The 26,847-nt window shown below is 37.0% G+C and overlaps 3 protein-coding genes across 3 annotated transcripts; all 3 read right to left on the bottom strand.

Annotated features, from left to right (window-relative positions):
* Positions 1–10,808: 10,808 nt before the first annotated feature.
* On the bottom strand, positions 10,809–14,447 carry LOC127625451 (plasminogen activator inhibitor 1 RNA-binding protein-like). The gene is made up of 8 exons (XM_052100751.1): positions 13,847–14,447; positions 12,967–13,069; positions 12,716–12,865; positions 11,958–12,029; positions 11,775–11,855; positions 11,468–11,633; positions 11,034–11,222; positions 10,809–10,853 (listed from the first exon to the last, which is right to left on the bottom strand). The coding sequence occupies exons 1-8, from the start codon at positions 14,085–14,087 to the stop codon at positions 10,809–10,811; spliced, it is 1,047 nt and encodes a 348-aa protein (XP_051956711.1). The 5' UTR covers positions 14,088–14,447.
* Positions 14,448–14,878: 431 nt separating this feature from the next.
* On the bottom strand, positions 14,879–22,064 carry LOC127625221 (zinc finger protein ZFP2-like). The gene is made up of 4 exons (XM_052100368.1): positions 21,764–22,064; positions 21,129–21,267; positions 19,612–20,100; positions 14,879–17,135 (listed from the first exon to the last, which is right to left on the bottom strand). Exons 1-4 carry the CDS (start codon positions 21,941–21,943, stop codon positions 15,679–15,681), a joined length of 2,265 nt encoding a protein of 754 aa, XP_051956328.1. The 5' UTR covers positions 21,944–22,064; the 3' UTR covers positions 14,879–15,678.
* Positions 22,065–24,449: 2,385 nt separating this feature from the next.
* On the bottom strand, positions 24,450–25,710 carry LOC127625251 (heat shock protein beta-11-like). Its single transcript, XM_052100414.1, has one exon. It carries the CDS (start codon positions 25,572–25,574, stop codon positions 24,942–24,944), a length of 633 nt encoding a protein of 210 aa, XP_051956374.1. The 5' UTR covers positions 25,575–25,710; the 3' UTR covers positions 24,450–24,941.
* Between the last annotated feature and the right edge of the window lie 1,137 nt (positions 25,711–26,847).

The raw sequence follows: 26,847 nt of genomic DNA, 5'->3' as shown, positions 1-26,847 counted from the left end.
GGATAAACAAATGTAATGCCTCTATAATGCCCCCTAAGCCTCGGGAGAGATTTATAGGGCAGGTGACCACCGCACCACCCACTAGAACTATCACAATGACCTTTACATTTCATGGGAACTTTGGATATAGCCTCGGGATGCTGATAATAACATAATAATATAGGGCAGATACTGTTTATTCGCATCCCTCAGGCCAAACCTGCCATACATATGCATGTACCAAACATACCATCACATGCCTGCACATACATATAAATACATATATATTGTTTTTGGAGAACATGCACAGTTATGCACAGTTAAAGGAATAGTTCTCCAAAAATGAAACTACTGTCATCATTTTCTCATCCTTATGTTTTTCCAATCCATATGACTTTCTTTCCACCGTAGAACACAAAAGGACTTTCATTGCATCTAATTTTCATACAATAAAAGTGAATGGTAGCTGAGGGTGTCATTCTGCCTAATGTATGCTTTTGAGTTCCACAAAAGAAAACGTTGCATAGGTTTGGAACAACATGAGGATGAATAAATTATGACAGAAGTTTCATTTTTGTGTGAACTATCAATTGCTCCATGCCAGTAAAACTTGTGCATTTTGTCTATACCCTATACTTTCTAAGGCACCAAGGAGGTCAGTGCCTGGTGATAAATGTGGCATAGTTAGCTATTTCTGACAGTAAACACATTAAGACAAAGTGTGCTTAAGGGCCCTTTGGGTCTCTACTGTACAGTGTGTGAACTAATTAAACAGTCTCACGGTGTGCTGTTTGGAGTACATTACCATAACCTGTCAGGGCCATAATGTATCACACCACCGGGAGATCAGCAGTAGACAAACAAAGAATCACCTGAGAGCATTTATCCACATTCAGTAAGCTAGATTGCATGGCAGGGCTCGGGTAGGTCAGACCACACACTGTTTGTGAGGTGAAAAGACAAAAACCAAACTGTTGTACAGGCACCTGTCAAGCTGCAAATTAGGAAAGACTCAAGGGTGCTTTAATGAAAAAGAATACAGCAAGTCATTTAAACACTGTTTCTTAAGTATTTGAAAAGAATCTAAGATATCTAGAGAAGCCCATCTCTCTAGTGCTGGAATATTAATATTATATTTTGATTACCGGTAATCATCTTAGGAACACGTTCCAGTCAAGGTAGTCACTCTGTAAGCCCGGATTTAATATCCAATTAAACAATTTAATTACAATGTACTTAAATTATTTAAGTTTGATTCCATTACTATAAAATGTAAGTATATTCTACTAATTTGTAGACCAACTTGAATTTGTGAATAACTTTAAGTTAAATGGCTTCACTTAAAAAGTTTTTGTCCTGACCACACCAGCTCCGACCCTTGAAAGTCATATGTCATGCCTAATGACGTTGTATCTCATAGTTGTGATTTTAGATCTCATAAGATACTATCTCAAAATTATTACTTATTATGTCATAATGACTTAGTATTTCATAATAATGAGAACATTTCACATAATTAAGACATCCATTCTCATAATAATGACTTGTAATTATGTCCAGTCATTATAAGATCATAGAAAGTCATAATTATGAGAAAATTATGACACACTATGAGACTTATTTTCTTTTAATTGGCGGAAACGGGTTTCCATATGTCTACGGAAAATTTCATTTCTGAGAAATCAAATTTTTCTGTCGATTCTGTATGTCTAATTGCACCACATACTACAGTAGGAGCGCTGCATTCGTTACTATGGAGACGACTCTGGCTAGATCCGCAAAATATATTAAAATACATTCAGTATTATATTATATTGTTGTCGAACTTAGCGGTTGCATCTTTTAACGGAATACAGCGATTGGCAGATTATTGAGGCAATGCACGTTGGGAACGTGAACGCACACCTCGCCAGCCCATCCCCCACACACTAACGTCTCAGACGCTGTAAAGCTGCTGCGGAGTCAGGCAACGCCATATTCTCGTGGTTGCAAAAGTGTGTGCGAATTCGAGGAGCTGTTGGTGAGAAGTTGGAAAGTTTGTTTTAACCAGTTCGACAGACATTTTTTCGCTTGTTACATTTTTATTATTCCTTTTTTCCATTGAAGGGCTGTTTGTGAGCAGTGAAAAATGTTGTTTTAAACTGTTCGACGGGACATTTTCACCTGTTAGATAGCTACTTTTATCTTTCGCGTGCGGTGGACACAACCGCGCTTAAACCCCCGCCCGGTGACTTTGACAGACATTTTTCGTCTGTTAGGGAGATTTGTCATCTGTTAGTTTGTTACTTTCCTCCCTCGCGCGCTTAAACACCCGCTCGGCGATGCACGAGGTGCCGCACAGTTCGTTTCCATCGGAGGAGTGAGGAGGGCGACAAGAGAGTGCAGAACCACGCTCTGCTGAATCTGGTGAGTGCATTTAAGTTAACGTTAGCGACCACATTGTATTTTGACACTGCTGTTGATTGAAATAAAAAGTTAATTAATGGGTTAAATACAAAAACAGTAGCTACTGGATTCAACTCCAGTTTTATCTTGGTTCATAGCTCTCTAACAGGCTTTTCTATGATTATCTAACTTGTTTTGTGTTGCAGGTCACAGGAAGAGATGCTTTGGAAGTATTGTTCTTATAACTGTGAAAAGAGAGCACAGCTATTTAAACATTTTAGGCTCAAACATGGAAGTCATGCAAGAATGGAACAATTTCCTTGTTAACATCAGAAATGTTTATGTACATTCAAATCACTAAAGTGATTCAAATCACTAAAAGTACACTTATTACACCAAAAGTCCAGATCAGCAACCAAATGAATCTGGTGCCAGTTAAGTTTTGCTTTCTGTCATGTGGGTTTGCTGAGTCATGTTCTGAGGCTGATTACTTCATTCACCTGCATACTGCACTTTTAAAGTAAACCATAAAGTCAGGTGCCTTATAAATACTGTAACTTTAAAAGCAATGTCTACTCTAGCCTTTGCATGTGTATCAAGGTGCAGTGAAAAGAGCACTTTTTATATATATTACACACACACACACATCTGGGAGTGGTTAACATTGTGTGACCCAAATTATGTAGTGGTGGAGTCATAGATGGGGTCATTTGGCCATGGGCTTATACATGATTTGCTATGTTTTATGCTTCAGGTTTATTACGAGTTCAACAGAGTGGTGGGGAAAAATCTCAGACAGATCTTCTTTGATGCACTTGACTGTTTCTCTCCAAGTCTGATGGACCTCTTCAACAAGAAGAAAGGCCTCACCGCCAAGCTTCTGTCTGAGCTTTTATGTTAGACAAAGGTGGGTTGACTTGTCTACATTAGTCTAGTCCATTTCTTCCCTATCTCTGTTCCTCTCTCTCTCCTTTCCTCTCCTCTCATCTCTTCTTTTCTCTCCTCTCCCCTTCTATTCTCCATTTTCCCCTCCTCTCTTGTCTCCATTCTTAAAGAGATATTTCACCCAAACTTTCTGTCATCATTTACTCACCCTCATGTCATTCCAAACCTGTATGACTATCTTCTGTAGAACACAAAAGATATTTTGAGAAATGTCTTGTGTATTTTTTATTTTTTTTGTCCATACAACGGAAGTCAATGGGCACCAATGTTGTTTGGTTATCAACGTTCTTCAAAATATCTTCTCTGTGTTCCACAGAAGAAAGTCTTACAGGTTTGAAATGATACAAGGGTGAGGAAATGACAGAATTCTAATTTTTGGGTAAACTATCCCTTTAAATCTCTTCCTTTCATCTTCTGTCTCTCTTTTCTCATTTTAATTTGTCTTCTCCACTTTGCTCTCCCCCTTTTCTTGTTTCTTCTCTTCTTTTATCCTTCTGTCCTCTCCCTGTTCTCTCCTCTCTCCATTCCTTTTGTTGTCATCTCCTCTTGTCCTGTCCTTTACTTTCCAGTCATGGAAATTTGCAGTGAAGTCAAAGAATTCTGGGGATGTTTAGGAATTTAATTAATACATGCGAGTGTCCTTGGCTATCTGTGTTGTACAATATGTGCACTATCTTCCAGACCACTGAGCCAACAGACATTAGGTGCCTTTGTCTTCGGAGACTGCCAGTCATTTTGGGGGATGATCCTTCTGCCTTCAAGACCTGCTCTGTAAGTAATTAATTTGTTGTAAATGATGCAGGTACATAGTTATTTATTTATTTATTTATTTCATTTTAAGCCATTAGTGAAGACTGTCTGCTACTAATTTTCAGAGTAATTTAATCAGCATTCAGTGTTTTCCAGACTTTTATTTTATGGCCAAACAAATTTTAACTAAATGCATTTTTTGAATATCTGTATTATTGATACATGACAAACTGAAAAGATTTCAGTAAAAATGGGCTCAAATTAACTTTTTTTTTTTTTTCCTCTGTGCTGTTGCAGTACAAATGAAGGGAAAAACTTTGTTTAATGTTTTTTGAAGTTGAAGGACATTACTGCCATAATTGGATATGTACATTAATAGTATTGGTTGCAAAACTGTGCACTGAAAATGGTTTGTTAGTTTGGCAGCTCAGGAGAACTTGCCCATTTTCAGTCACAGTTGTGATGAAAAGATTTGAAAAACTGCTCCCAGAAACTAAAGGTGTATGACTCCCTTTACATTCGCCTAATTTTTATTACTTTACTGTCACCAGTTGGAAGTTACACATATGTCTTGTACATGAGTTTTGGGTCTGCTTGTTGTTAAATCCTGGTTATGCTAACAAGTGTACTCAAAACTCCTGTTTCAGTTTGGGATCCAAAGACATCTGCAAAACTTTCCACTTGTGACCGTAAAGCAGTTTAAGCAAATGTACTTGGAGTCACATGATTCTCAAAAATGTTGCATGGCAACATAGAAATTTGTGGGAACAGTTATTCCACATCTTTTGAGCATGACTGAGGCTGAAAGTGGGTAAACTCTCCATAGGTGCTAATCTACAAAACCATATTTGGTGCACAGTTTTTGCAGTCAGTACTTGTAATGTACAGATCCAAATATGGCAGTTGATGAAAGTAAATTTAAGACTGGGATCGTCCTTTTAATAATTACTTTTAGTGCAGTTCATATTGTATGGTGCTTTTCATTATACAGTCGGAGGTACATTTTGGTGGACAACATGGCATTATCTATGTTTCTTTCTCTGTTAGGATGTAACTGACAAGGACTTGTAGAGTCAGACTCCAGTGGCAATCCTCTACGTTGATCAAGAAAGTCCTCAGCTAAACACCATCCAGAGTGGGGATCATCTTGGAAGGGAGTTTGGTGATGGGTGAACTGGCCAACCTGCTCTCTGGCCTTCTGTGTCCTTTTCAGACTGATTTATGCCCTGCACCTGAACTCACCCAAGTGCATGAAAAACACTCACACTTTCCTAATGCTCAACCTGGAAAAAGGTGAGCTGACACCCAAAATTCAGTCTTTGAAAAATCTCTGCTCCAAATACCTGGTGGTTAGTTTGAAAGTTTACTGTTGTGCACTGTTTCATAGAGACAAAGGTTGGAAATCTCTGAAACTTGAAGTTGGCAAGGAAAATGTTCCTTTGACTGTATTGCTGTCTGTTGTATTTTCAAATGAAACATTCTAAATTGAAATAAAACAGAAAAAGAATGTACTTTTGTTATTTGCTTTCTTTGTTTTTTTATTTATCTAGTTTAACTAATTAAAAAAAAATTAATATAAACTTAAGAAACTAAGTGGAGTAGCTGGACAGAGCAATTGACATTAAAAATTATTTCAAGTTAAATTATCTTTTAATTTAGTGTATTGAACTTCAAATAAAAGTTTAAAGTGCTGGAATTTTTAAGTTAACTTCACTCAAGTTATAAGTACACATTACTTAAATTTAAGGCAACCGGTTTCCTAAAATGTAAGTACATTCAACTTATCCGGGTTTACAGTGAAAGTGCACTTTCATCACAATGACAGAAATGATAAGAACCATAGAGAGACATATTTAAAAAATATCACGCTCTAATGCAGCCATGGAAATAGGAGCAGGAGGTCAGAGGTCAAGAAAAACGCCTTCAAATTTGTTGATTCTGAATTTAGATTTTTTTTTTTTTAATTGTTCATTCTCTAATATAAATAATGTTTGCTTCAAGATCTTTCAGCTGATTTAAACAACTTACACATTTTAGTAAAATCAACTTAAATTACTTGCTTAATAGATGACACTGCATAATATGATGGGATATGAGAACATTTTATTTGTCTAATTTTGACAGTATTTTTGTCTTTTTAACAGAAAAAAAAAACATCTAAACATGCTTAAAACACAATATATTTTAGACAGTAAGACAAATACTTGCAAAGCAAAATTTAAGCCATTTCTCTTGTTTTAAGCAAGAATCTAAGAATTTAGCAAGTATAAGCTTCTAACTAGAAAATAATTTGCCACTGGACTAAGGAAAAAAAACAATATCTTGTTTGAAAGATGTAGCAATTTTTTTTACTGGAAAACAAGACAAAACATTTTTAGGAAAATATATTTTATATTTGCAAAACAGTGCTGTATCTTAGACTGAATTATTAAGGCCTGTAATTCTATATTTTCTATCAACATCTATGGACATCTCACGCATATGTTAATAACCCACAGTGACGATGAATCGTACTTGTTGCTTAAATACATTTAACATAGTAGACCCAATCGATACCAAGAAGGCCAAATTGTGATGGATGCACTTTGTGCTGACAGTGCTCTGAACTCTGTAGGATAGAAAGCTGAGGAGGTCCCTTAGCTACTGAATTAATAATGAGCATGGACACTGCTGATTAGCCCCCCCTCTCCCCCCAGGGCAAACATGACCCTAGTCTTAACAGCTCAAGAGTCCTGATTGATTAACTCATTATTAATAGATAAGGGTTAAGACTTTGATACTGCCGGCCTGTTTGATCGCACATATTTTATACACATTTTAGATATACGAAAATAGTACAAAATATATGCATAGTGCTGCATGCATACTAAATTCAGCACAAATATAGTCAAGAATACCATTTGTTAACACTTACTCGTGTCTCCTGGTAGCTAAAATCATTCCGTTTGGTCAAATTTCTTCACCCACTAAGTGTGAGAGAATGAAATAGAGCCCAAAAGCATATTGTAGTTAACCAGACTCATTTTCCTTAGTCTACGATTGTCTGTAGTATAAGCTCTTCAGGATTCAAGGTTGCTAACAGTACTAGCCTTAAAGCTGTAATCAATATGTTGGGTTTGCCACTTTGAGGTTCACCATTTTAAATGGAGCCTATAACCTTGAGACACCTAGAAAATTGGTAATGAAATATAATGTATCAATCACAAAAGATGTGACAATGGCAGTTTAATTTTGATATGGTGATAGTATTTTTATCTCTAATTATTTGAAAGGGGTGGTCAAACCAGGCTTTGAGCATGCAAAATTATTTCTTAATTATTACAGACCAGGATGTAACGTGGGAGGGCTTCTGGTTTTAAAACAATTATATTCAAATGTTAAATATACCACGTTCTCACTTTTCTACAACAATAACAAATTTTAAACATGTATTCTTTGCATTGGTCAGTGTGTGACATTTTAATCTTCAAGTGGTCACACTCATCAACCAGATATGCAGGTCAGAATTCAACAAACTAGAACTTTTGAATGCAGCAAAACAATTTACAGTCACCTAAAGGATTATTAGGAACACCATACTAATACTGTGTTTGACCCCCTTTCGCCTTCAGAACTGCCTTAATTCTACGTGGCATTGATTCAACAAGGTGCTGAAAGCATTCTTTAGAAATGTTGGCCCATATTGATAGGATAGCACCTTGCAGTTGATGGAGATTTGTGGGATGCACATCCAGGGCACGAAGCTCCCGTTCCACTACATCCCAAAGATGCTCTATTAGGTTGAGATCTGGTGACTGTGGGGGCCATTTTAGTACAGTGAACTCATTGTCATGTTCAAGAAACCAATTTGAAATGATTTGAGCTTTGTGACATGGTGCATTATCCTGCTGGAAGTAGCCATCAGAGGATGGGTACATGGTGGCCATAAAGGGATGGACATGGTCAGAAACAATGCTCAGGTAGGCCGTGGCATTTAAACGATGCCCAATTGGCACTAAGGGGCCTAAAGTGTGCCAAGAAAACATCCCCCACACCATTACACCACCACCACCAGCCTGCACAGTGGTAACAAGGCATGATGGATCCATGTTCTCATTCTGTTTATGCCAAATTCTGACTCTACCATCTGAATGTCTCAACAGAAATCGAGACTCATCAGACCAGGCAACATTTTTCCAGTTTTCAACTGTCCAATTTTGGTGAGCTCTTGCAAATTGTAGCCTCTTTTTCCTATTTGTAGTGGAGATGAGTGGTACCCGGTGGGGTCTTCTGCTGTTGTAGCCCATCCGCCTCAAGGTTGTGCGTGTTGTGGCTTCACAAATGCTTTGCTGCATACCTCGATTGTAACAAGTGGTTATTTCAGGCAAAGTTGCTCTTCTATCAGCTTGAATCAGTCGGCCCATTCTCCTCTGACCTCTAGCATCAACAAGGCATTTTCGCCCACAGGACTGCCGCATACTGGATGTTTCTCCCTTTTCACACCATTCTTTGTAAACCCTAGAAATGGTTGTGCGTGAAAATCTCAGTAACTGTGCAGATTGTGAAATACTCAGACCGGCCCGTCTGGCACCAACAACCATGCCACGCTAAAAATTGCTTAAATCACCTTTCTTTCCCATTCTGACATTCAGTTTGGATTTCAGGAGATTGTCTTGACCAGGACCACACCCCTAAATGCATTGAAGCAACTGCCATGTGATTGGTTGATTAGATAATTGCATTAATGAGAAATTGAATAGTAATCGTATTGAAATAATAATCCTTTAGGTGAGTGTATTTGCATGAGCATGCATTTCCAGTCCCCCACATTCAAACATTTATATACGGGAGTGAATGGAGCATGAAGTGTATTGTGACTGTACCTTAAGAACCTCAGATCAGATCTCAGAATGCTTACAGGACCTGCGATATAATCAAGCAAAAGGATGGATAATTTTGATACAAGAGTTCTGAATATGAAGAAATTAAGATCCCACTTGTTTTATCCTAACATTTGTTCAGGGCAAATATACACCAAGGGTGCAAATGCATTTTTGGGGTTATACCAAATTCAAAACTTTACTGAATTAATTATCAAAGTGCCTAAGACCAGCAATCAATCACCATTTGTTTTCTGTACCCCAAGGAATCCATATCAATTCAACAGTTTAGTCATACACAGTTCACAATCTCCACACTATTCCCTTGAAGACAGAAGAAAAAAAAAAAAGAGATGCAATATAAGATGCAAGCAAAGATAAAGCATTGGGCTTAGGTGCAGAACATAGTGTACACATCCTTCCAATATCACTGCTTTATCCATCTGGAATAAATCTGTCAGTTACATTAAGCTAATGCCTGTGTGCATTACACCAGCTCAACACAATCTACAGAAACAAAAAACAGCCATGAGAATGCAGAGAACACTTAAGCCTAACATTTACAATCACCTCAATGTTAACCCAGCAGGAATTTGACCCAATCCCCTAAAAAAAAAAAAAAAAAACTCTTCAAGACTTTAATGGAGTGCATCATATGACTATACCAAAGACAAGACTTCTATAACACAAAAGATAAGGGTGACAGCAATCAAGGATTTGATTGACAGATGTTCTCACAATTGTCCATTTCTACAATAAATAATTTGATTAGAGTCCACATCTTTGGTGTGCTAGTAAAAATACCAAGCACAATTGGGCAGGACAGGGCTTCAGTCTCTTTTCTGCAAGACTGACTATTTTGTCTAGCAAACTGTCAATCTATAGTGATGCACAGTGAGGAAACAGCACACTGTAAATGTCATTTCCCTTCACTGTATGTCTAGCAGAGAGAGATTCTATCAACAGCCAAGCAATGTGATCTTATGAAGGAAACTTGTCAACCCCCCAAAATAAGAATAGGGCTATCTGACAGACTTTTTTTTTTTTTTAAGTACATTTTTCAAACAGTAGGATACACATGACTGTGTCAGAGAGACACTTTTAAGAGGGCTCTCAACTGCTTAGTGTAGTGTGCAATACGATATAAAAAATTTTAGCAGCAAGGCACCGATTTCAGTTATCCTTTGGGGTATTCAGCCCTCTGGCGGTCAAATGACGTACTGCATTGAGAAATGCTGTGATCCGTTTATATGAACTAGAATCCCACGAAACCTGTAACAATGTCGATATGCACCAAGAATGTGAAATCACCAAAAGATAAGAAAAAATTACTTTAATATTGATCTGTTTCTCACACACACCTATCATATCGCATCAGAAGATATGGATTTAACCTTGTGGATTTGGGAGGTAAAATTTTGGCACCATTCACTTGCATTGTATGGGCCAAAAGAGCAGAGAGATTAATTTGTGTATGACTTCTGCAGAACACATCTGGAATGGCATGAGGATGCATAAATGAGAATTTTTATTTTAGGGTGAACCAACCCTTTAAATGTTGCACAACATCTGCAATCCCATGCACAAGGTTCTTTGTCTTTGAACAAAAGTGTTTACCATAATACTTGGGGCAATAAAGTGTGTTTTCAACATCAGTTAATGCATTCATTAATTTTCTTGCTTTATTTAGAACAATGTTTCCCCAGCAACTTGAAACATTAGATCCAAACATGTGCAGAACTCTTGGAATTATAGTCAGATCAACGCGAACAAACTTCTTTGCATATTTTTTTTTTATTTCTGCCAATTTCAAAAGCACTTTTCCATTTCAGTGTTACCCTGACAGGTTGCAGAACAGTTTGAACTTCACGCTCTTCCTCTGAATGAGCGCTAAGCCAGTGCAGGGAAATCCTCTGGATCATCTGGGTTTGGAGCCTTAGGAAACACAAAATCGTTTAGCCCCAAACCACTGCAATACGTCGCAAACAACATTAATATTTAACATTTAGTTTCAATTCCTACCTTGCAAAGTCCTTAAATTATAAGCCTTGCATTTCACAGGACTGTGTATTGGTTGCAACAAAAAAATTAATGCCCCAAACAATATTAACTTACCACTTCATATTTTTGTGGAGATCTTTGGGATGTCATGGCGGGAGCCCCACGGCCACGACTGCCTCGTCCACCTCTCCCACCACGAGAGGGTCGAGCCAGGCTGCCAAAGTTGATTTCCAACTGACAAGTGATGTCATTGGTTGGGCGGCGGAAACCCACATCCTCATCGTCAATGCCATTATATTGTTTCTAAAAAGAATGATGCCGAAATTAAAGTCATTATGAGATTAATTCAATGAATTAAACTGTCTTCGAACTTTCTTGCTGGACATAAAATAAGCAGTACAAATTTCATAAGAGCTCATCGGTTTCTCACAAAAGATAAGCCAGTACCCTGCTCTGCCTCGTTCTGTACCTCTGGAAATGCTTCAATAAAATGGAAGCACAAAAAAAAAAAATAAATAAAAAATCTGCATCCAGAAAATGACTCTTACCTCAAGGAATTTGGACTTATGGATCACCAAAGCCTTGGATGGCATAGTGGAGTCTGCCTTACGGATATTAAGCTCCACCTTGGGCCTGCTTTGCTCCTGTAAGGCCTTCCACTCATCCAGCGTCATCTCTATGGCTACCTCAATCACATCCTCAGTCTCAGAAGGCCTGCAGGAGATTAGGCAGCATACAAAACCATCAATTAAGAACCATAAGCGGAAGTTCCAAATTCATAAATCTAGATAATCTGATTCACTGTGAAGCATCTCATGTGCGTAACAATATTCCTTGAAGCTGTGTAAAATGGACCTGTTTTCTCCATCAGCCTCTACTGCCTCGGGGGTCTCATCGGTTTCACAGACCTGTTCACTAGATGTCACCTCAATTTCACTACAAGGAAAATGAAAACCATTTCAAGAGAAAAATCACTGTAATAACGTCATCCAAACCAGTGCGATTAATTTAAAATTTGGTATAAAAGTGAAACTTCACCTCATCTGGTCTCTCATAGAACCCCAGTTGCGAGAGCCACTGCCACTACGCTTCTCTTCGAAGCGGACACTCCTGATTTAAAGTAACATCTGTCAGAAATTGTGTTACCTTATCAACTTGGAGGGAAATTTAAAACCAAAAAAAAAAAAAACACCCCATGTCATTCTGAAAATGTGCACTAGATTACAACTCTTCTGAAGCCATATAGCTTTAGAGCAAGTAAGATTCAGATAATAACGAGTAAAATTTGGTCTGTTCAACACAAAGCCATTCCGAAGACTTGGAATTTAGCAGAGGAGTTATATGGAGTATTTGTATTATAATTTAGGTGTAAAGATTCTCAAGTTTCTTTTTTGTGTACCATGTTTTAAAAAAAAAAAATTTAATAATTAGTTTGCAATGAAAACAAGGTTAGTATATGGCAGAATTTTCATTTTGGGGCAAACTGGGCCTAACAACTTTTAATGGGAATGACAAGGCAGTGAGGATAGATGTATGGTCTCTTCAATAGGCTATAGTATTTTTGTATCGTTCCAGGGACAAAACATTCAAAAACACATTTTCCAGAACACCCAGTAGACAGAAAGCTCCAGACAACATGAGTTGTGGAAAATAAGATGTGATGGAGCTTTTTTTAGCTTTATATAGTGTGCCATTGAACAGATGATAAGTCTATCCCTCACAGCCTCTTTGTCATTCCCATTAAAAAAAAAAAAAAATATATGGCGCTACGGTAAGGTCTATTGATCACTGCTTACGTTCTGTCGCTGCCACTATGCCTTTCAAATTCCCTCTTTCCCCTCTGGTCAAATCCATCATTGGATCTTGGATATCCTGGGCCTCGGGCTCCTCGTACTCTTCCGGTAGCTCTTCCTCTATTAGCTCTGTCCAACACATCATCCACAGGCCTTCACAGAGGAAGATAGATTAAGGAGAATTCGCATTAATTCAGGCAGGATTATAAATAAAAGACAAACCACTATATTAGTACAGAAATGGAGACCTTTACCTCTCAACCGAGAAACTAAGGGGGGTGTCGCCAACATTGCATTTGCGCTCAAAAGTCACACGTTTTTCAATTTGTTCCTCAACCTCCCCACGAACAAGACGCACTTGGGCTACAAAAAGGAGGTACAAATTACTGAATGGGATAGTTAATCCAAAATTAAAATATAATTTACATGCATATCACTTTCCTCCATTGAACACGAAAGTAGATATTAGAGAGAATGTTAGCCTTAGTCACCACTCACTTTATTATATTGAGGGGGGAGATAAAATGAAAGTGAATGGTGACGGAGGCTTACATTCTGCCAAACATCTTTTGTCATAATTTCTTTTTTGTTCCTCGTGGAGTAGGAAAGTTATAAGTGTCTGCAACAACAAGAATATTCAAGTAGATTTACTTTTAACACATTTCATATTGAAAAATAATAATTTACTCACCCTTCTGTCCAAAACCCATATTAAGTTTTTTCAGTGGGACACAAAGGCAAACGTTAGTCTCAGTCAACATTCACTTTAATTGTATGGGGCGTGAGAATGAAAGCTACAATGAAAGAATGGTGACTGACCCAGTAAGTACAATGTATTTTGGGTTACATGAAAGTCATACAGGTTTTGAAACATAAGGGTGTGTAAAAACGACTATTTTAATTGACAGTTCATTTATTTTATGGTGAACAATCCTTTTAAATAGTGACGGTTAAATTTTTCTTTAAAGAAAAACAAGTGACAGTTGTAATATAAATTAATCTATCATGGGTTTAAACGATTCTGAATAAAATAAATTCATCGCTGATTTATCAAAGGGAAGTTTAAACAGAAAATTATTCGCTTTGCGTCGAGAAAAAGTACCAAATGCCATATGTGGCCTGTACATCACCCACCTTGTCCACCTCCACCCGCGGAAAAGGCGATTTTCCTGTTCATTTGAGACTCTTTTTTTCCAGCTTTCGTGGTGGATGAAGTTTTCTTTTGCTCTTCTTTCTTCTTCTTTTGCGGTTTTCCCACCTGTGCCGCATATAATATGTCAAAAGGGTCGGACTCATCGTCAAGCAGCTGGCCGAAGCGATTAGTCACGGCGCATCCATATCCCTCATCAGGTATCTCCTCCACTAACTCCTTCATCTTTCTTGATTATTTCAAGCAAAGTGAAATAACCGATTTACAAACTACTTTCGATCATTAAAGGATCACAAATAGTCAAGAAGGTTGCTTTATAAAGCGCCCATAGATGGAAGTACAATCTCTCAGCACCAATTAACATAACCGTCAGCTGTGACGTTAAGCTAATTGAGTTCAGGTATATTTATAAGCAACTATTCTCCACCCCGGAAGTGTACGTAATTTTCAGAGTGCGCTAATAAAAATTCAGTTCGGTTCAACCAACCAAGTCACATGATATACAATTAGAAAAATTAGATTATGGATCCTCTAGTCTAATGCATTATAGATTGTATTGCCCTCATGCTGAGAGGTTGAATGTTTATAAATGATAACTTTGTGAGCAATACAATTCTAAATCATTCTATAATATTCTATGACAAATAGGTAACATTTGTGTACATTACTGAAGTCTTGATACATTCCTACCTCTTTGACACACCCCTTGAATTTGACCATAAAGTTATCAGAAACACTTTACAGTAGTTATTTTTTTATTTTTAGTGCTGAAAAAATATTGTTAGTTCATGACACCTAATGTCAACAAATACAACCTTATTGAAAATGTTACCAACGTCTCTTATAAGGCCTACCATTTAAAAAACCTTCATGGTGGGAGCACACCTACGATGCCTTAAAATCCTGCCTACATAGGCAGCGCACTAAGTTTTAGAATAGAACCAACGTTTACTTTAATAATAAGTTTAATCTGCCACCTAATGTTAATAAAAAAGAGAAAAAGACAGATGTGGTTCTTCATGATGTTTATTGCAATCAAACACAATTGCTTCCAGCCTTTGTTAGAAAATATAATTGTTAAAGTGATAGTTCACCCAAAAATGAAAATTATCCCATCATTTACTCACCCTTATGCCTTATCCCAGATGTGGATGATTTTCTTCTGAACACAAATTAACATTTTAATTTAAATTAAGGTTGTAGGGACCTAGCTGAGTAGGTCCCTACAATGCATGTGAATAGTGACCAGGCCTTTGAAGCTCCAAAAAGGAGATAAAGTCAGCATAAATGCAATTCATAAGACTCCAGTTGTTTCATCAATATCTTCTGAAGTGATCCAGTTGGTTTTGGGGTGTGAACAGACCAAACTTTTTTTTTTTTCCAACCTTTTCACAGTACATTTTGGCATTGCAGTCTCTAAGCACGATCATGACATCAAGCTCGATTACACTTACTAGTGCTTGACGCTTGCTCAGAGCGCCATCTAGCGCTATAGGAAGTGAAATCAAGCTTGAAATCATGACCACCAAGGAGACTTGGTACATTTGGTCTGTTCTCACCCAAAACCGACTGGATCACTTCAGAAGACATAGATTTAACCACTGGAGTTTAATGGACTAAACCTTTAACACCTTAAAAATGCACAAATGTATGATCTCATTACATTTTTCTTCCCTAAGACACTATAGATCATTACCTATTAACATTATAATGCTATGCATTTAATTAACTATTTAATAGCCCTGAACAGAAGATACATAACATGTTTTACAGTGTATCCTTTGGTTTTGCATAAAGGTAACGGCTACTGAAGTATTTACATGGTGTATTTACATTTATGTTGTTTCAGGTTTCTCTGGTCCACAAAGTTCTTTCCACAGCTCTCACAACTGAATGATTTCATCCCAGTGTGTACTCTCTGATGGGTCCTCAGATGTACAGCCTGATTGAATGTCTTACCGCATACATCGCAACCAAAAGGCCTCTCCCCCGTATGGATTCTCATGTGCATTTGAATACTGCTTGCATACCCAAAGCTCTTTCCACATACATCACAACTGTAAGGCTTTTCTTTAGTGTGAACCCTTTGGTGCACTGTGAGTGCAGCTTGAGAATAGAATTTCTTTGGACAATGATCGCAACTGAACTTCTTCAGCAAAGGACTGACTAATCTTTCATGATGCTTCTCTCCTGTATGTACAAGCATGTGTTGATTAAGTGAACTGGGGAAGATGAAAGCCTTATTACAGATTGAACAGACACAATCTCTCCTTCCTATGTGAATAATTCGCTTGTGCCTTTTCATGTAGTCTGAACTGGTAAATCCCTTCCCACAAATATCACAAAGAAACGGTTTGCTTGAAGTGTGTTTATGTGTGTGAATTTTTAGAGCGTATGCAGTGGTGTACCTCTTCAAACATATAGGACAACCATACAGCTTCACTCCTGTATGACCTGCTCGGTGTCTGTTGAGATTTCCAGAGGTGGCAAACTTCTTGTCGCAGACGTCACACGCATACCGTTTCTCCCTCGTATGCACAAGCATATGTGCTTGCAAATGCTTTCGAGCACTGAATCGCTTGTCACAGAGGTCACATCCGAACTCGTACGTTTTCTCAATGTGACTCTTCTGGTGATTTTTCAGATATCTCTCACAACTATAAAATGCACCACATACCTCGCAGCAGTACGGCTTCTCTCCAGTGTGCAGCGTTTGGTGATCAAGCATGTTTTGTTTAATTTTGAACTGCTTGTCACACACAGGGCAGCTGTGAAGCTTTTCGAGTGCTCTGCACCGGTGTCTACCGTAAGAGCGCTTGCCAGGAAAAATCTTCTGACAGTTGGGGCAAGTAACTGTCTTCTCTGCTGTGTGTAGACGCTTGTGCTTCTCCAGAGAGGCCTGAAATACGAACGACTTGGAACATATATCACATTTGAATAACTGAGCTCCAGTGTGCATTGCTACATGTCTGATGAGGCAGCTCCTCATGGTAAAACGCTTATCACAGTAGGAACACTTATAATGTTTAACATGAGCTCGAACATGGTTAATGAACTTCCACCTAAGTTCAAAACACTTCCCGCAGGTTTTGCATCGGAACAAACCATCGTTCGATTGCTTTATTATATTCGTGTTGGAGGTAATGTCAGGCTGAATGTTTGCGTTCTCGATGATGATATTTAAACCTTGCACAAGTGATTCGTTTACATCCTGACTGGTTTCAAAGTAAGCACATGATTCGTCTTCATTGTCGTAGTTATTTTGGAGTATGCCTGTTAAGAGAAAAATACAGAGTGTGTTTTCAGAATAAACTAAATTGAAAAGGTAAATGTTATATATTATTCTACTCTCTTATTATTTTTTAGTTGTTTTTTAATTGAAATATTGGCAGACATGTCTTTAAAGGTGCACTCAGTAATTTTTACCATGTTATACAATTTTTTTTAAAATTGTTTGAAGTCATATACACTCACATGAGATGAAGAATAATTTCAGCAGCCTAATAAAAGCGGCTTTATTTTAGACTACAAGGACTGGGTCACCTCATGGGGCCGCCATGTTGAGATCAAACTGAATACTATTCACTTTACCTGAGTATCCCCTTTATTGGACAAAATCATTCACTGAATAAATGTATCATTGTTGACTATTAAATGGATAGTTCACCCAAAAATGAAAATTCTTTCATCATTTTCTCACCATCATGCCATCCCTAATGTGTATGGCTTTGTTTCTTCTGCTGAACACAAATTAAGATTTTTAGAATATCTCAGCTCTGTAGGTCCTCACAATGCAAGTGAATGATGGCCAGAAATGTTAAGCTCCAAAAAGCACATAAAGGCAGCACAAAAATCCATATGACTCCAGTGTTTAAATCTCTATCTTCAAAAGTGATATGGTAGGTGTGGTTGAGAAGTAGATTAATTCAATTTTTAGGTAATTTCTTTACTATAAATTCTCCTCCCTGCCCAGTAGATGCAATATGCACAAATAATGTGAATCACCAAAAACACAAGAAGAATTTGAAAGTGAAAATTTATAGCAAAAAAGGACAAAAACGTGTTTCTCATCCACACTGCTTCTGAAGATATGGACTGAACCACTGGAGTCATATGGATTACTTTTATGCTGCCTTTGTGATTTTGGAGCTTCAAAATGTTGGTACCCATTCACTTGCATTGTATGGACCTCAATGGCTAAAATATTCTTCTAAAAATCTTCATTGTGTTCTGCAGAAGAAAAAGTCATACAAAACTTGGATGGCATAAACAAGGTAAATGATGAGACTTTTCATTTTTGGGTGCACTATTCATTTAACATGACTGAGTCCACCTTTAAAGGGATAGTTCTCCCAAAAATGTAAATGCAGTCATTGTATACTCACCCTTTTATTGTTATAACCCCATATGATTCACTTTCTTCTTAACACAAAGGGGAAAAATTTGGAATAGAATTGTTCTCACGAGATGGGCCGTTGACGCGAAAACTTGTTTTGTTTCGCTTCAACAGGACCATCAGCGATATTAACAACAGAAAACACAACACAGCTGCACACAAACCAGAAAGCAGAACTTACAAAACATGTCTATAGAGATTGAAGTTGAAGAAAAGATGCATTTCTATGCCCAGCCATAATTGTTTAAACTGGAGTCCTCAGAAATCAAACAAAGAGATGGAAAAGGTTGATGTTGCCATGCATTCACACTCAGAAGCTACAGTCAGACTTACAGGAGACCAGGGTGTTTTGGAGGTTTGAGATGTTTCTCCAGAGAGAAAGGCAGAGGGCGCTCTTATGTGTCCCGTCTTCTCCACACTGAACCGGTGTGTGTGTGTGTGTGTGTGACAGACCTCAGCCTGAAGAGAGCTGAAACTCAGCAAAACATTCGGTAGGTGTTGGTTTTAGCTGAACAGTGAGGTGCTAGCTTCAATTTTCAGTTATGAGAATGATTTTAGACCTGTGCCAGTTCACAGCGGAGAGGGCTGCATGGTCCAACACCACAAATAAAAACCAAGTGATCGACAGAATGTCCCGTCGCTCATCATGGCGGGATAGGAGAAAAACTCTGATTAACATAGAAAAGACACATTTATCACGTGTTATTTAGCATCTGGTTATGACATGTGTAAATGTGGTTGCCTGCCTTTTGGCTCTTCCATCTCTCTGTTTTCCAGGTACTCCAGTTCAAACAATTAAGGCTGGGCATATAAATGCATCTTTTCTTCGACTTCAAACTCTATAGACATGTTTTGTAAGTTCTGCCCTCTGGTTTGTGTGCAACTGTGTTGTGTTTTCTGTTGTTAATATTGTTGATGGTCTGGTTGAAGCGAATCGATAAACATTTTCGGTTGAATGCCCTAGCTCGCTAGCAGGGGCTGTGCATTTTGTTGCTATTGTGCACTCTAATGAACGCGTACAGAATAGCAATGGTCGGTGAGCATTAACTTTTCACTAAATAATACATAAGATTTTGTAACCTTACTGTATGCCTTCAAAACTTTGGTCGCATAGAACTTCTGAATTATCCTCTTGCATAATTTGTAAGCTAGAAGAGGCTGTCACCATAAACTGCCATTGTATGACATCACTGTGCACAAATCTTTTTCACAATTTCTCCTTTCGTGTTAAGAAAAAGTTAAAGACATAATGGGTTATAACAACACAGGGGTGAGTAAACAATGACTGAATTTTCATTTCTGGGTTTACTATCCCTTTAAGCATTGCATTGTCATCTAATGTATGTGTCTTACTTTGAGTGGTCACTTCAATTGTTTCCATAGATGGATCGACTGCATCACATGTTTCGAGCTGCACAACAAATTCTTCGTGAAGAGTTTCAAACTCAATATTTAAATCCGGAATTGTGTGAAATCTCTGGTGTTTCATTAAGCATTTCATCATTTTGAAAGAATTCCCACATGTTAGACAATTGAAAGGTCTTTCTTTGTGTAAAGCATAGTGAATGTCCAACAAGGCCACATCGTTGAAAGACATTCCACAGGAGTCACAAATTAAAGGCTCCTGCCTCTCTACTGCAGCCACATTTGTGCTTGTAGAAGGTTGGCTTTCACCTGAACTCCCCACTAGATTTACTGCCTGTGCAGAGGAAAGCTGTTGGTACTGATTATTTGCCGCATGTCCAAAGTCAACGTCATGATGCTCTGTTTCCACTTCATCAACATTGTTCTTTGCAAGCTCCAAAGGCACACTATCAGGCTCAGATGTGGCTGCTTCACCCTCTGTGAGGAGGATACAACACCAAGATCTCAAATCATTAATTTCCAAACACACACGCATACACACACAGACACACACACACACATTTGAATCCAAAAGTCTGAGACCACATTGAAAATCTGTGATTCACAATATGGCATGTTCTAAAATGCCTTATTTCTTTTACAAAATTGTTTAAATACAATAAAAAAATGAAGCTGCATTGAATTTTATTAAGCAAGATTATTAGACGTAAATAAAAATAAATCTCATCTGTATGACCAAATGTCTTTCCTTTAGATTGGCAGGATGCTGGCTGTCAGCATTGTAGTGGTGATTTCTACAGCAACCGTTTTAGTCATCTTTTTTGTATTTAAGGAATAGTTCACCCAGAAATGAAAATTTTCTCAACCTCATGCCATCTCAGATGTGTGACTTTCTTCTGCAGAACATAATTTTAAAATTTTTGAAGAATATCTCTGTAGGTCCATTCAATGCAAGTGAATGGTTGTCAGACCTTTGACAATCCAAAAAACATTTAAAGGCACTTTCACTTCCACATTCTTCCTCTTTTGTTTTTGCCGATTCAAATTTGTTGTGCATATCGCTATCTATTTGGCAGAGAGGACAATCTATATGATTACCTGTATGCTGCTTTTATGTGCTTTATGGAGGTTCAAAGTTCTGACCACCATTCACTTGAATTGTAAGGACCAACATAGCTGATATATTTTCTAAAAATGTTTGTTGTGTTCAGCAGAAGAAAGAAATTTCATTTTTGGGTGAACTATTACTTTAATCCATTTCTACGAAGTACACTACATTGCTGTGGAGCATCCACTAAAATTTGCACCATCTGTTCACTCATGGTTATTATGCTGTGACAATAAAGTGATATGATGTGATTTACCATGACAATAAATGACCATAATTACATTTTGAAATCTTTGGAAACATTCATAGTAATGAATAATCATTCATCCAAAAAAAGTTAAACTTGTCAAATTCAAGATTTTACATTCAAATTGGGTTATTAAGCATAAAGATTTACCATTTGACGTGTCTTGTTTTGAGAGCTGCAACTTTGCTGTAGCTTCAAGTATTTGAGCTGTAATGCGATCATAAATCAGCTTTACCATGGTCTCTACTGTTGCTTTACTCAACATCTCCATGAATGCTGAAAACTCCTTCTGAAAATCAAGCAAATTTAATGACTTGTTAATTGCATGCACCTTTTTAAAACTTCCTGCATGAAAGTACATGGTTCAAATAGATTTACATTTTTAACTATCTATTTCTATTGTTTCATTATCCTTGTGTTCCATCCAAACTCTGTCTTTCAGAGTGCATATGATGCTCAAAGGTCTTCAAAGGTTGCACTAATGGTTGTTTGGAACAAATTAGAATTCAAAGTATTAAATAGGGTCACAGCTTATAACCAAAAGGGAAGGTTGCATAGGCTCAGTATAAATGAGCCTACTAGGCAAGCCAAGAAAACAGATTTTATATATTTCTATCTATTCTATTATGCATTTTTAAATCGATCCATAAGGCTCATGATGGTGCAGTTATTAACACATAAGTAAAACGGTATTTACATGCCAAGCAACCCTTCACCAACTTATAGCTAGAAGCTTGTTTAAAAGTTTTAAACACTGCAAAAACAAATTCTGCTCTAGAACTTACAGTTTTGGCTTGATTCGCCTGCTTGAGTTTATTTTTGTTGACAGTCCCGCCCTTGTTGCACTTTAACTCCTCTGATAAGACAGAGGTGAAGTCAGAAAGATGTTTGCTCAACTCCGACACCACACTTTCAACTAAAACCGCCATTACGGAGGAGAGCAGCTCATGGATTGCTGCCGTCATGGTCGTGAATGATTAGTCAGCACTTTAATAGCAATTGTATATTTACTACCTCAATGCATGGCGTAAATGCTCGTCCAAAAATATCTTAGCTAGCCCGAGCCATTTTCTTGTTTGTGGCGGGCGGGTGAACAAACGGAAGGAAACGTTTTTTTCACACTGAAATGTGAAATGTATTTTGACTAAACAATACTGCCATCTACAGGATTGGAGTACATATGACACTTCGCTTAAGTGGTGAAGTTCACTGTAAACTGTCAAGAAGCGATGATTTTAAAGACAAAAGTCGTTGTTGTTTTTAATGAGAAGTTTTAGCTTTCCTTCTGAACTGGAGGTATAAAACCATTATAACCAATATAATATGTTCTGTAGATCAGGGGCATGTTGTGGGAGCACTTTTTATTAACCTGAAAAAGACATTCGACAATGTTACCATACAAGATACTCTTGTCTAAATTAACTGCTTTTAATTTTAGTTACCAAACATCTGAGTGGTTTTCCACTTACCTACAAAAAAGAGAGCAATGTGTGATAATTGAGCTGTAACAAATCTTGTTTTTTAACAATAAACTAGGAATACCGCAAGGTTCGGTTTTAGGTCCATTGCATTTTAGTTTATTTTTAAATGATTTGCCAAGTTGCTTCCCAGATATTAAGTGTCAGCTTTATGCTGACGATATTGTTTTCACATCATCTAAAACACCAGCAAAGGCAGCTGAGATTTTTTAAATGATAACTTGACTCCAAAATAACCCTCTCACTTTGAATGTCAGAAATACAATTTCTATGTGTTTCTCTAAAAGAAAACCAAAAGAAACAAAGAAAATTCAGATAAAAAATAAAGAAATAGCAGAGGAAAAGAGTTCAATTTCTTAGGTATTATTTTAGATTCTTAACTCACATTTGATAGACACATAAAGAAACTTAAAAAAAAGATGAACTTACATTGATAAAATGTATTAGACAGTGCATTTCAAATCGGGCGGCTCAGCTCTTTATGCATGAAATTATTTTGTCTCTCATTTCATATTGCATTACAGTTTGGACTCAAACAAGTGAATCTACAGTAAATCGTATAATGTCATTTTACAATCAGGCTTTAAAAATCATGGACAATTAACCAAATCATGTGCATCATTGCAAAAAAAGAAATAATAAAAAATTCTTAGGTTTATTTTTTTTTTATATACATTTGTCCTGCATAAAATTGGTATATAAATGTTTCCACAGTAAAGCCCTGCAGGTATTATGTAAATTGCTAAAAAGACAAGATGGTAGAAGAACAACAAGGAGCACAGTGAATGGTAACTGAAGGGTTCACTATCGCAGATACTCTGGGGCAAAGGGACTTTTAAAAAAACATAAAATCTTTTATAATATTGGTTAAGCGCTGGTTTAAAAGAACCTTTTTTAATTCCTAAATAATTTTTAGGTCAATGTTTTATACTATATATGTCACCAGGGTTGGGCGCAACCTTAGTATTTATTTAGCCATTTATTATTATTTTTTATATGATTAGTTTATATTGCTTGATTTATGTAGTTTTTAATGAAAAGAAAAATCTTGGGACCTGAGATGCAAATTAGCATGTGCTATAATCTCTATGTACAATGCATCTTTTTTAGTTTTTGTGCTGAAATCACGTTTTTGTTCTGTCCCTATACAAAAAAAAAAAAAAACAATGAATAAATATTAACTAGCTAAATATTATTTATATTTTCATATATATTTATTTCTTATATATTTCTTATAGGCTTAAAACCTCATTGTGAAGTCTATATTAATTAGCTTTTATTTATATTTATATTTCTTCTATTGCTTTTATTGTTCTTCATATATATATATATATATATATATATATATATATATATATATATATATATATATATATATATACAGTACTGCACTTGTGTGCTTAGGCATATATAATGTTTCACAAACATTTGTCCTAAAATGATTATTTACACTATATCTTATATATGTCAATAGGAAAAATACATTTTAGACTCCCAAACATTCCTTTTGCAAATAGAAAAGATTAGAATAGAAGAACAGGGAGCTCTGCAATAGATGTCATTACTCCCACAGAGCCCCCCACTGAACATCGAGTCTCTCTGGGAATACATGAAGAAGCAGAAGCCTAATTAGATAGAAGAACTGTGGCAAATTCTCCAAGTTGCTTGGAAAATCTTATCTGCCAACAACCAAGATAAACTGTGTCCAGGTGTACCTATGATAATTGGTGCTGTTTTGAAGGCAAAGGTGGTCACACCAAATATTGATTTAGTTTTTTTTTTGTTAACCAGGCTTTGTATGATGTTAACTGATAAATGAAAACTAGTCATGAAATTATTATTGAAGAAATTCTTACTATACAACATTTTTGACAAGTGCTTAAAAATTTTGCACAGTACTTATATATATATATTCCATATTTTTATCTAATACAATACACTATAATATAAATCTCACCTAGAAAACAAAAAAAGTTGTGAATTAAGATATTTATGAATTAAAGAAAATATCAGGAGATAGGCCTACAGGTATTTAATTACATTTTGTGGTATTTAATTACAAGTTATTTTTACAAGTTGTGAATTAAGAAAATGATGAGAAAAATCTAGCACTAAAAAATATTTAATAATATTTTGTTGAAAGATCATGCATTACATAAAAGTGGTGGTCAGCAAACCAAACTTTGATTTGTAGTATATTGGATTCACAAAAGACAAGAACATCTCTTGAAATTTGACACAACCTAATATAATATTTGAATACTATCAGAGGAACAGAACTGAAGTATTTGACTTCTGTTCTACTAAATGTTAATACAAGTTAATACAACAAACAAATTGTTAATACAATGCTACAAAATGTAATTGACTTCAAAATTGAATAAAGGTAGAGACAAGTCAGTCTCTTTTTAAATTAGTACAGTACATCAGTTTTCCATAGAGTCATTTGTTCCGTTGTTGCCGACAGTGTTCAAAGAGAATAAACTCAGTTATTTGTAGACTCGGCTTCAGCTGCTTGGCCCTCAAGCTGTGGACTCTCAGGAATAGGACTTTGTGGAGTGGAATTCTTCACAGCAGGAGTGTACATAATGGGAATCACTCTCTCATTGCCTGTAGACGTAGCTTCTTTAGGTGCTTGTATTTGCAGCTGGCCATTACGTAAAGCACAGGACACCGCCTCAGGACTGACACCTTCAGGAAGGTCAAACTCTTGCCTGAATTCTTGGCATCTGTACGAGTATGATCCTTTCCCATCTTCTTGCTTCTTCTCTGTTTTGCCGCTCACTCGCAACTTCCTGCCCACTTGTTTGACAGACAGCTCCTCTGGAGAGAAATCCTTTGTGTCTAATGTTAATGCATAATGGTTTCCTTCATTTCCGAGTTGGAATGAGATGGGTTTGAAAGTTGTCATGGGTGAAACATGGTCAATTTCATCAAAAATCCTTTGATGCAGGCGTTCCATGAACTCCATGTTGTGCCTCATCTCCTGCATGTGTCTCATCATTTCTTGTTCAATCTGAAAGAAAAGAGGTCTCGTCTCAGGCCAGAGACTGCGCACTGGCCAGTGGAAGTCCATGAATGGGCTGAGATGAGGCTGAACTGTGCTTGGGCAAAGCATTTTCAATGGATGTTCCGTGCTGTGTTGAGCTGGTCAACTCTTCTATGCTTCTGTACCAGTAAACAAGCCACAGTGCTTTTATATGCTGCCACAGAACGTTCCAGTAACATTCCTCTATTAGCACTGCAGTGTGTGTCAGCTTGTGGAGGGCTGCTATGACTGAGCAGTTGCAGTCATGTTCCAAAACAAGTCGGTTGTATTTTTGTGATCCATCTGTTAAATACCAGAGAAGTGCATCATTGTTCTATATACAGTGACCACTCAAGCTGTCTAATAGGTCTGCATAACTTTCTATAAACAGAAGAGGTTAATGCAAGAGGATAATACAACCTTTTACATTCATATTTTTTTGGTTTAGAAGTTATCACTCTTTGAAAACAATACAAATAATTTCCAAAATGATAATAAATCAATTTATGGAATTATAAATAAAATAGTGGTAATTCTGTACAATGGTTACTGAAATAAATAGTTCAATGACACCTACCATATTTTCTTTCGGTGTCAGAGCTTATATCATATTTTATCTGTCATGTTTAAATTTAACTTATTCCAACATGCTTTCTAATTCAACAGGATTCTGAAACTGACACCATGTTGGCAGTGCCTCTAGTATCATCACTTCCTGAAATAGATTCAAATGGAAGGAACAATTGTAACTCATATGGAAACAAATAGTACATCCTAAAATGTTTGGACTTTCTTAACATTTAATCGAGAAATACAAACAAAGGGTACTGTTTGGTGGAGACTGATGGCTTACATGTATTTAGAAAGTATAATCGAAAAAAAACTAAAAATACCGAATTGGGCAGGTTGGCGGCAATTGAAGATGTCGTATAAGCAGCTTGGCAGATTGGATGCACATGTTAAGAAATGAGACAGGTATTTGTCCTTTCTGGGAAGGCTTTCAGTGTGGAACATGTGGAAAGAGGCAAAATTGTGGTAGTAATTGTGGAATCTGTTCTTTGTGGAATTCGTCATTTCACTTTGTTTGGTAAATGATCTGCACTTATAAAGCACTTTTTGACCTTAGCAGTTTTCAAAGCGCTTTACACTGTGACTCATTCACCCATTCAGATACACACACACACTCACACACCAATGACAGCAGAGCTGCCATGCAAGGTGATAGCCTGCCATTGGGAGTAACTTGGTGTTCAGTGTCTTACCCAAGGACGCTTCAGCATGTGGAGTCATGTGGGCCAGGAATCAAACAGCCAATCCTGCGATTAGTGGCCAAACCACTCTACCACCTGAGCCACAGCTGTTT

Source organism: Xyrauchen texanus, chromosome 31 (assembly GCF_025860055.1).
Source record: "Xyrauchen texanus isolate HMW12.3.18 chromosome 31, RBS_HiC_50CHRs, whole genome shotgun sequence".
Classification (NCBI taxonomy): domain Eukaryota; kingdom Metazoa; phylum Chordata; class Actinopteri; order Cypriniformes; family Catostomidae; genus Xyrauchen; species Xyrauchen texanus.
This window is presented reverse-complemented; position numbering and strand designations above follow the sequence as displayed.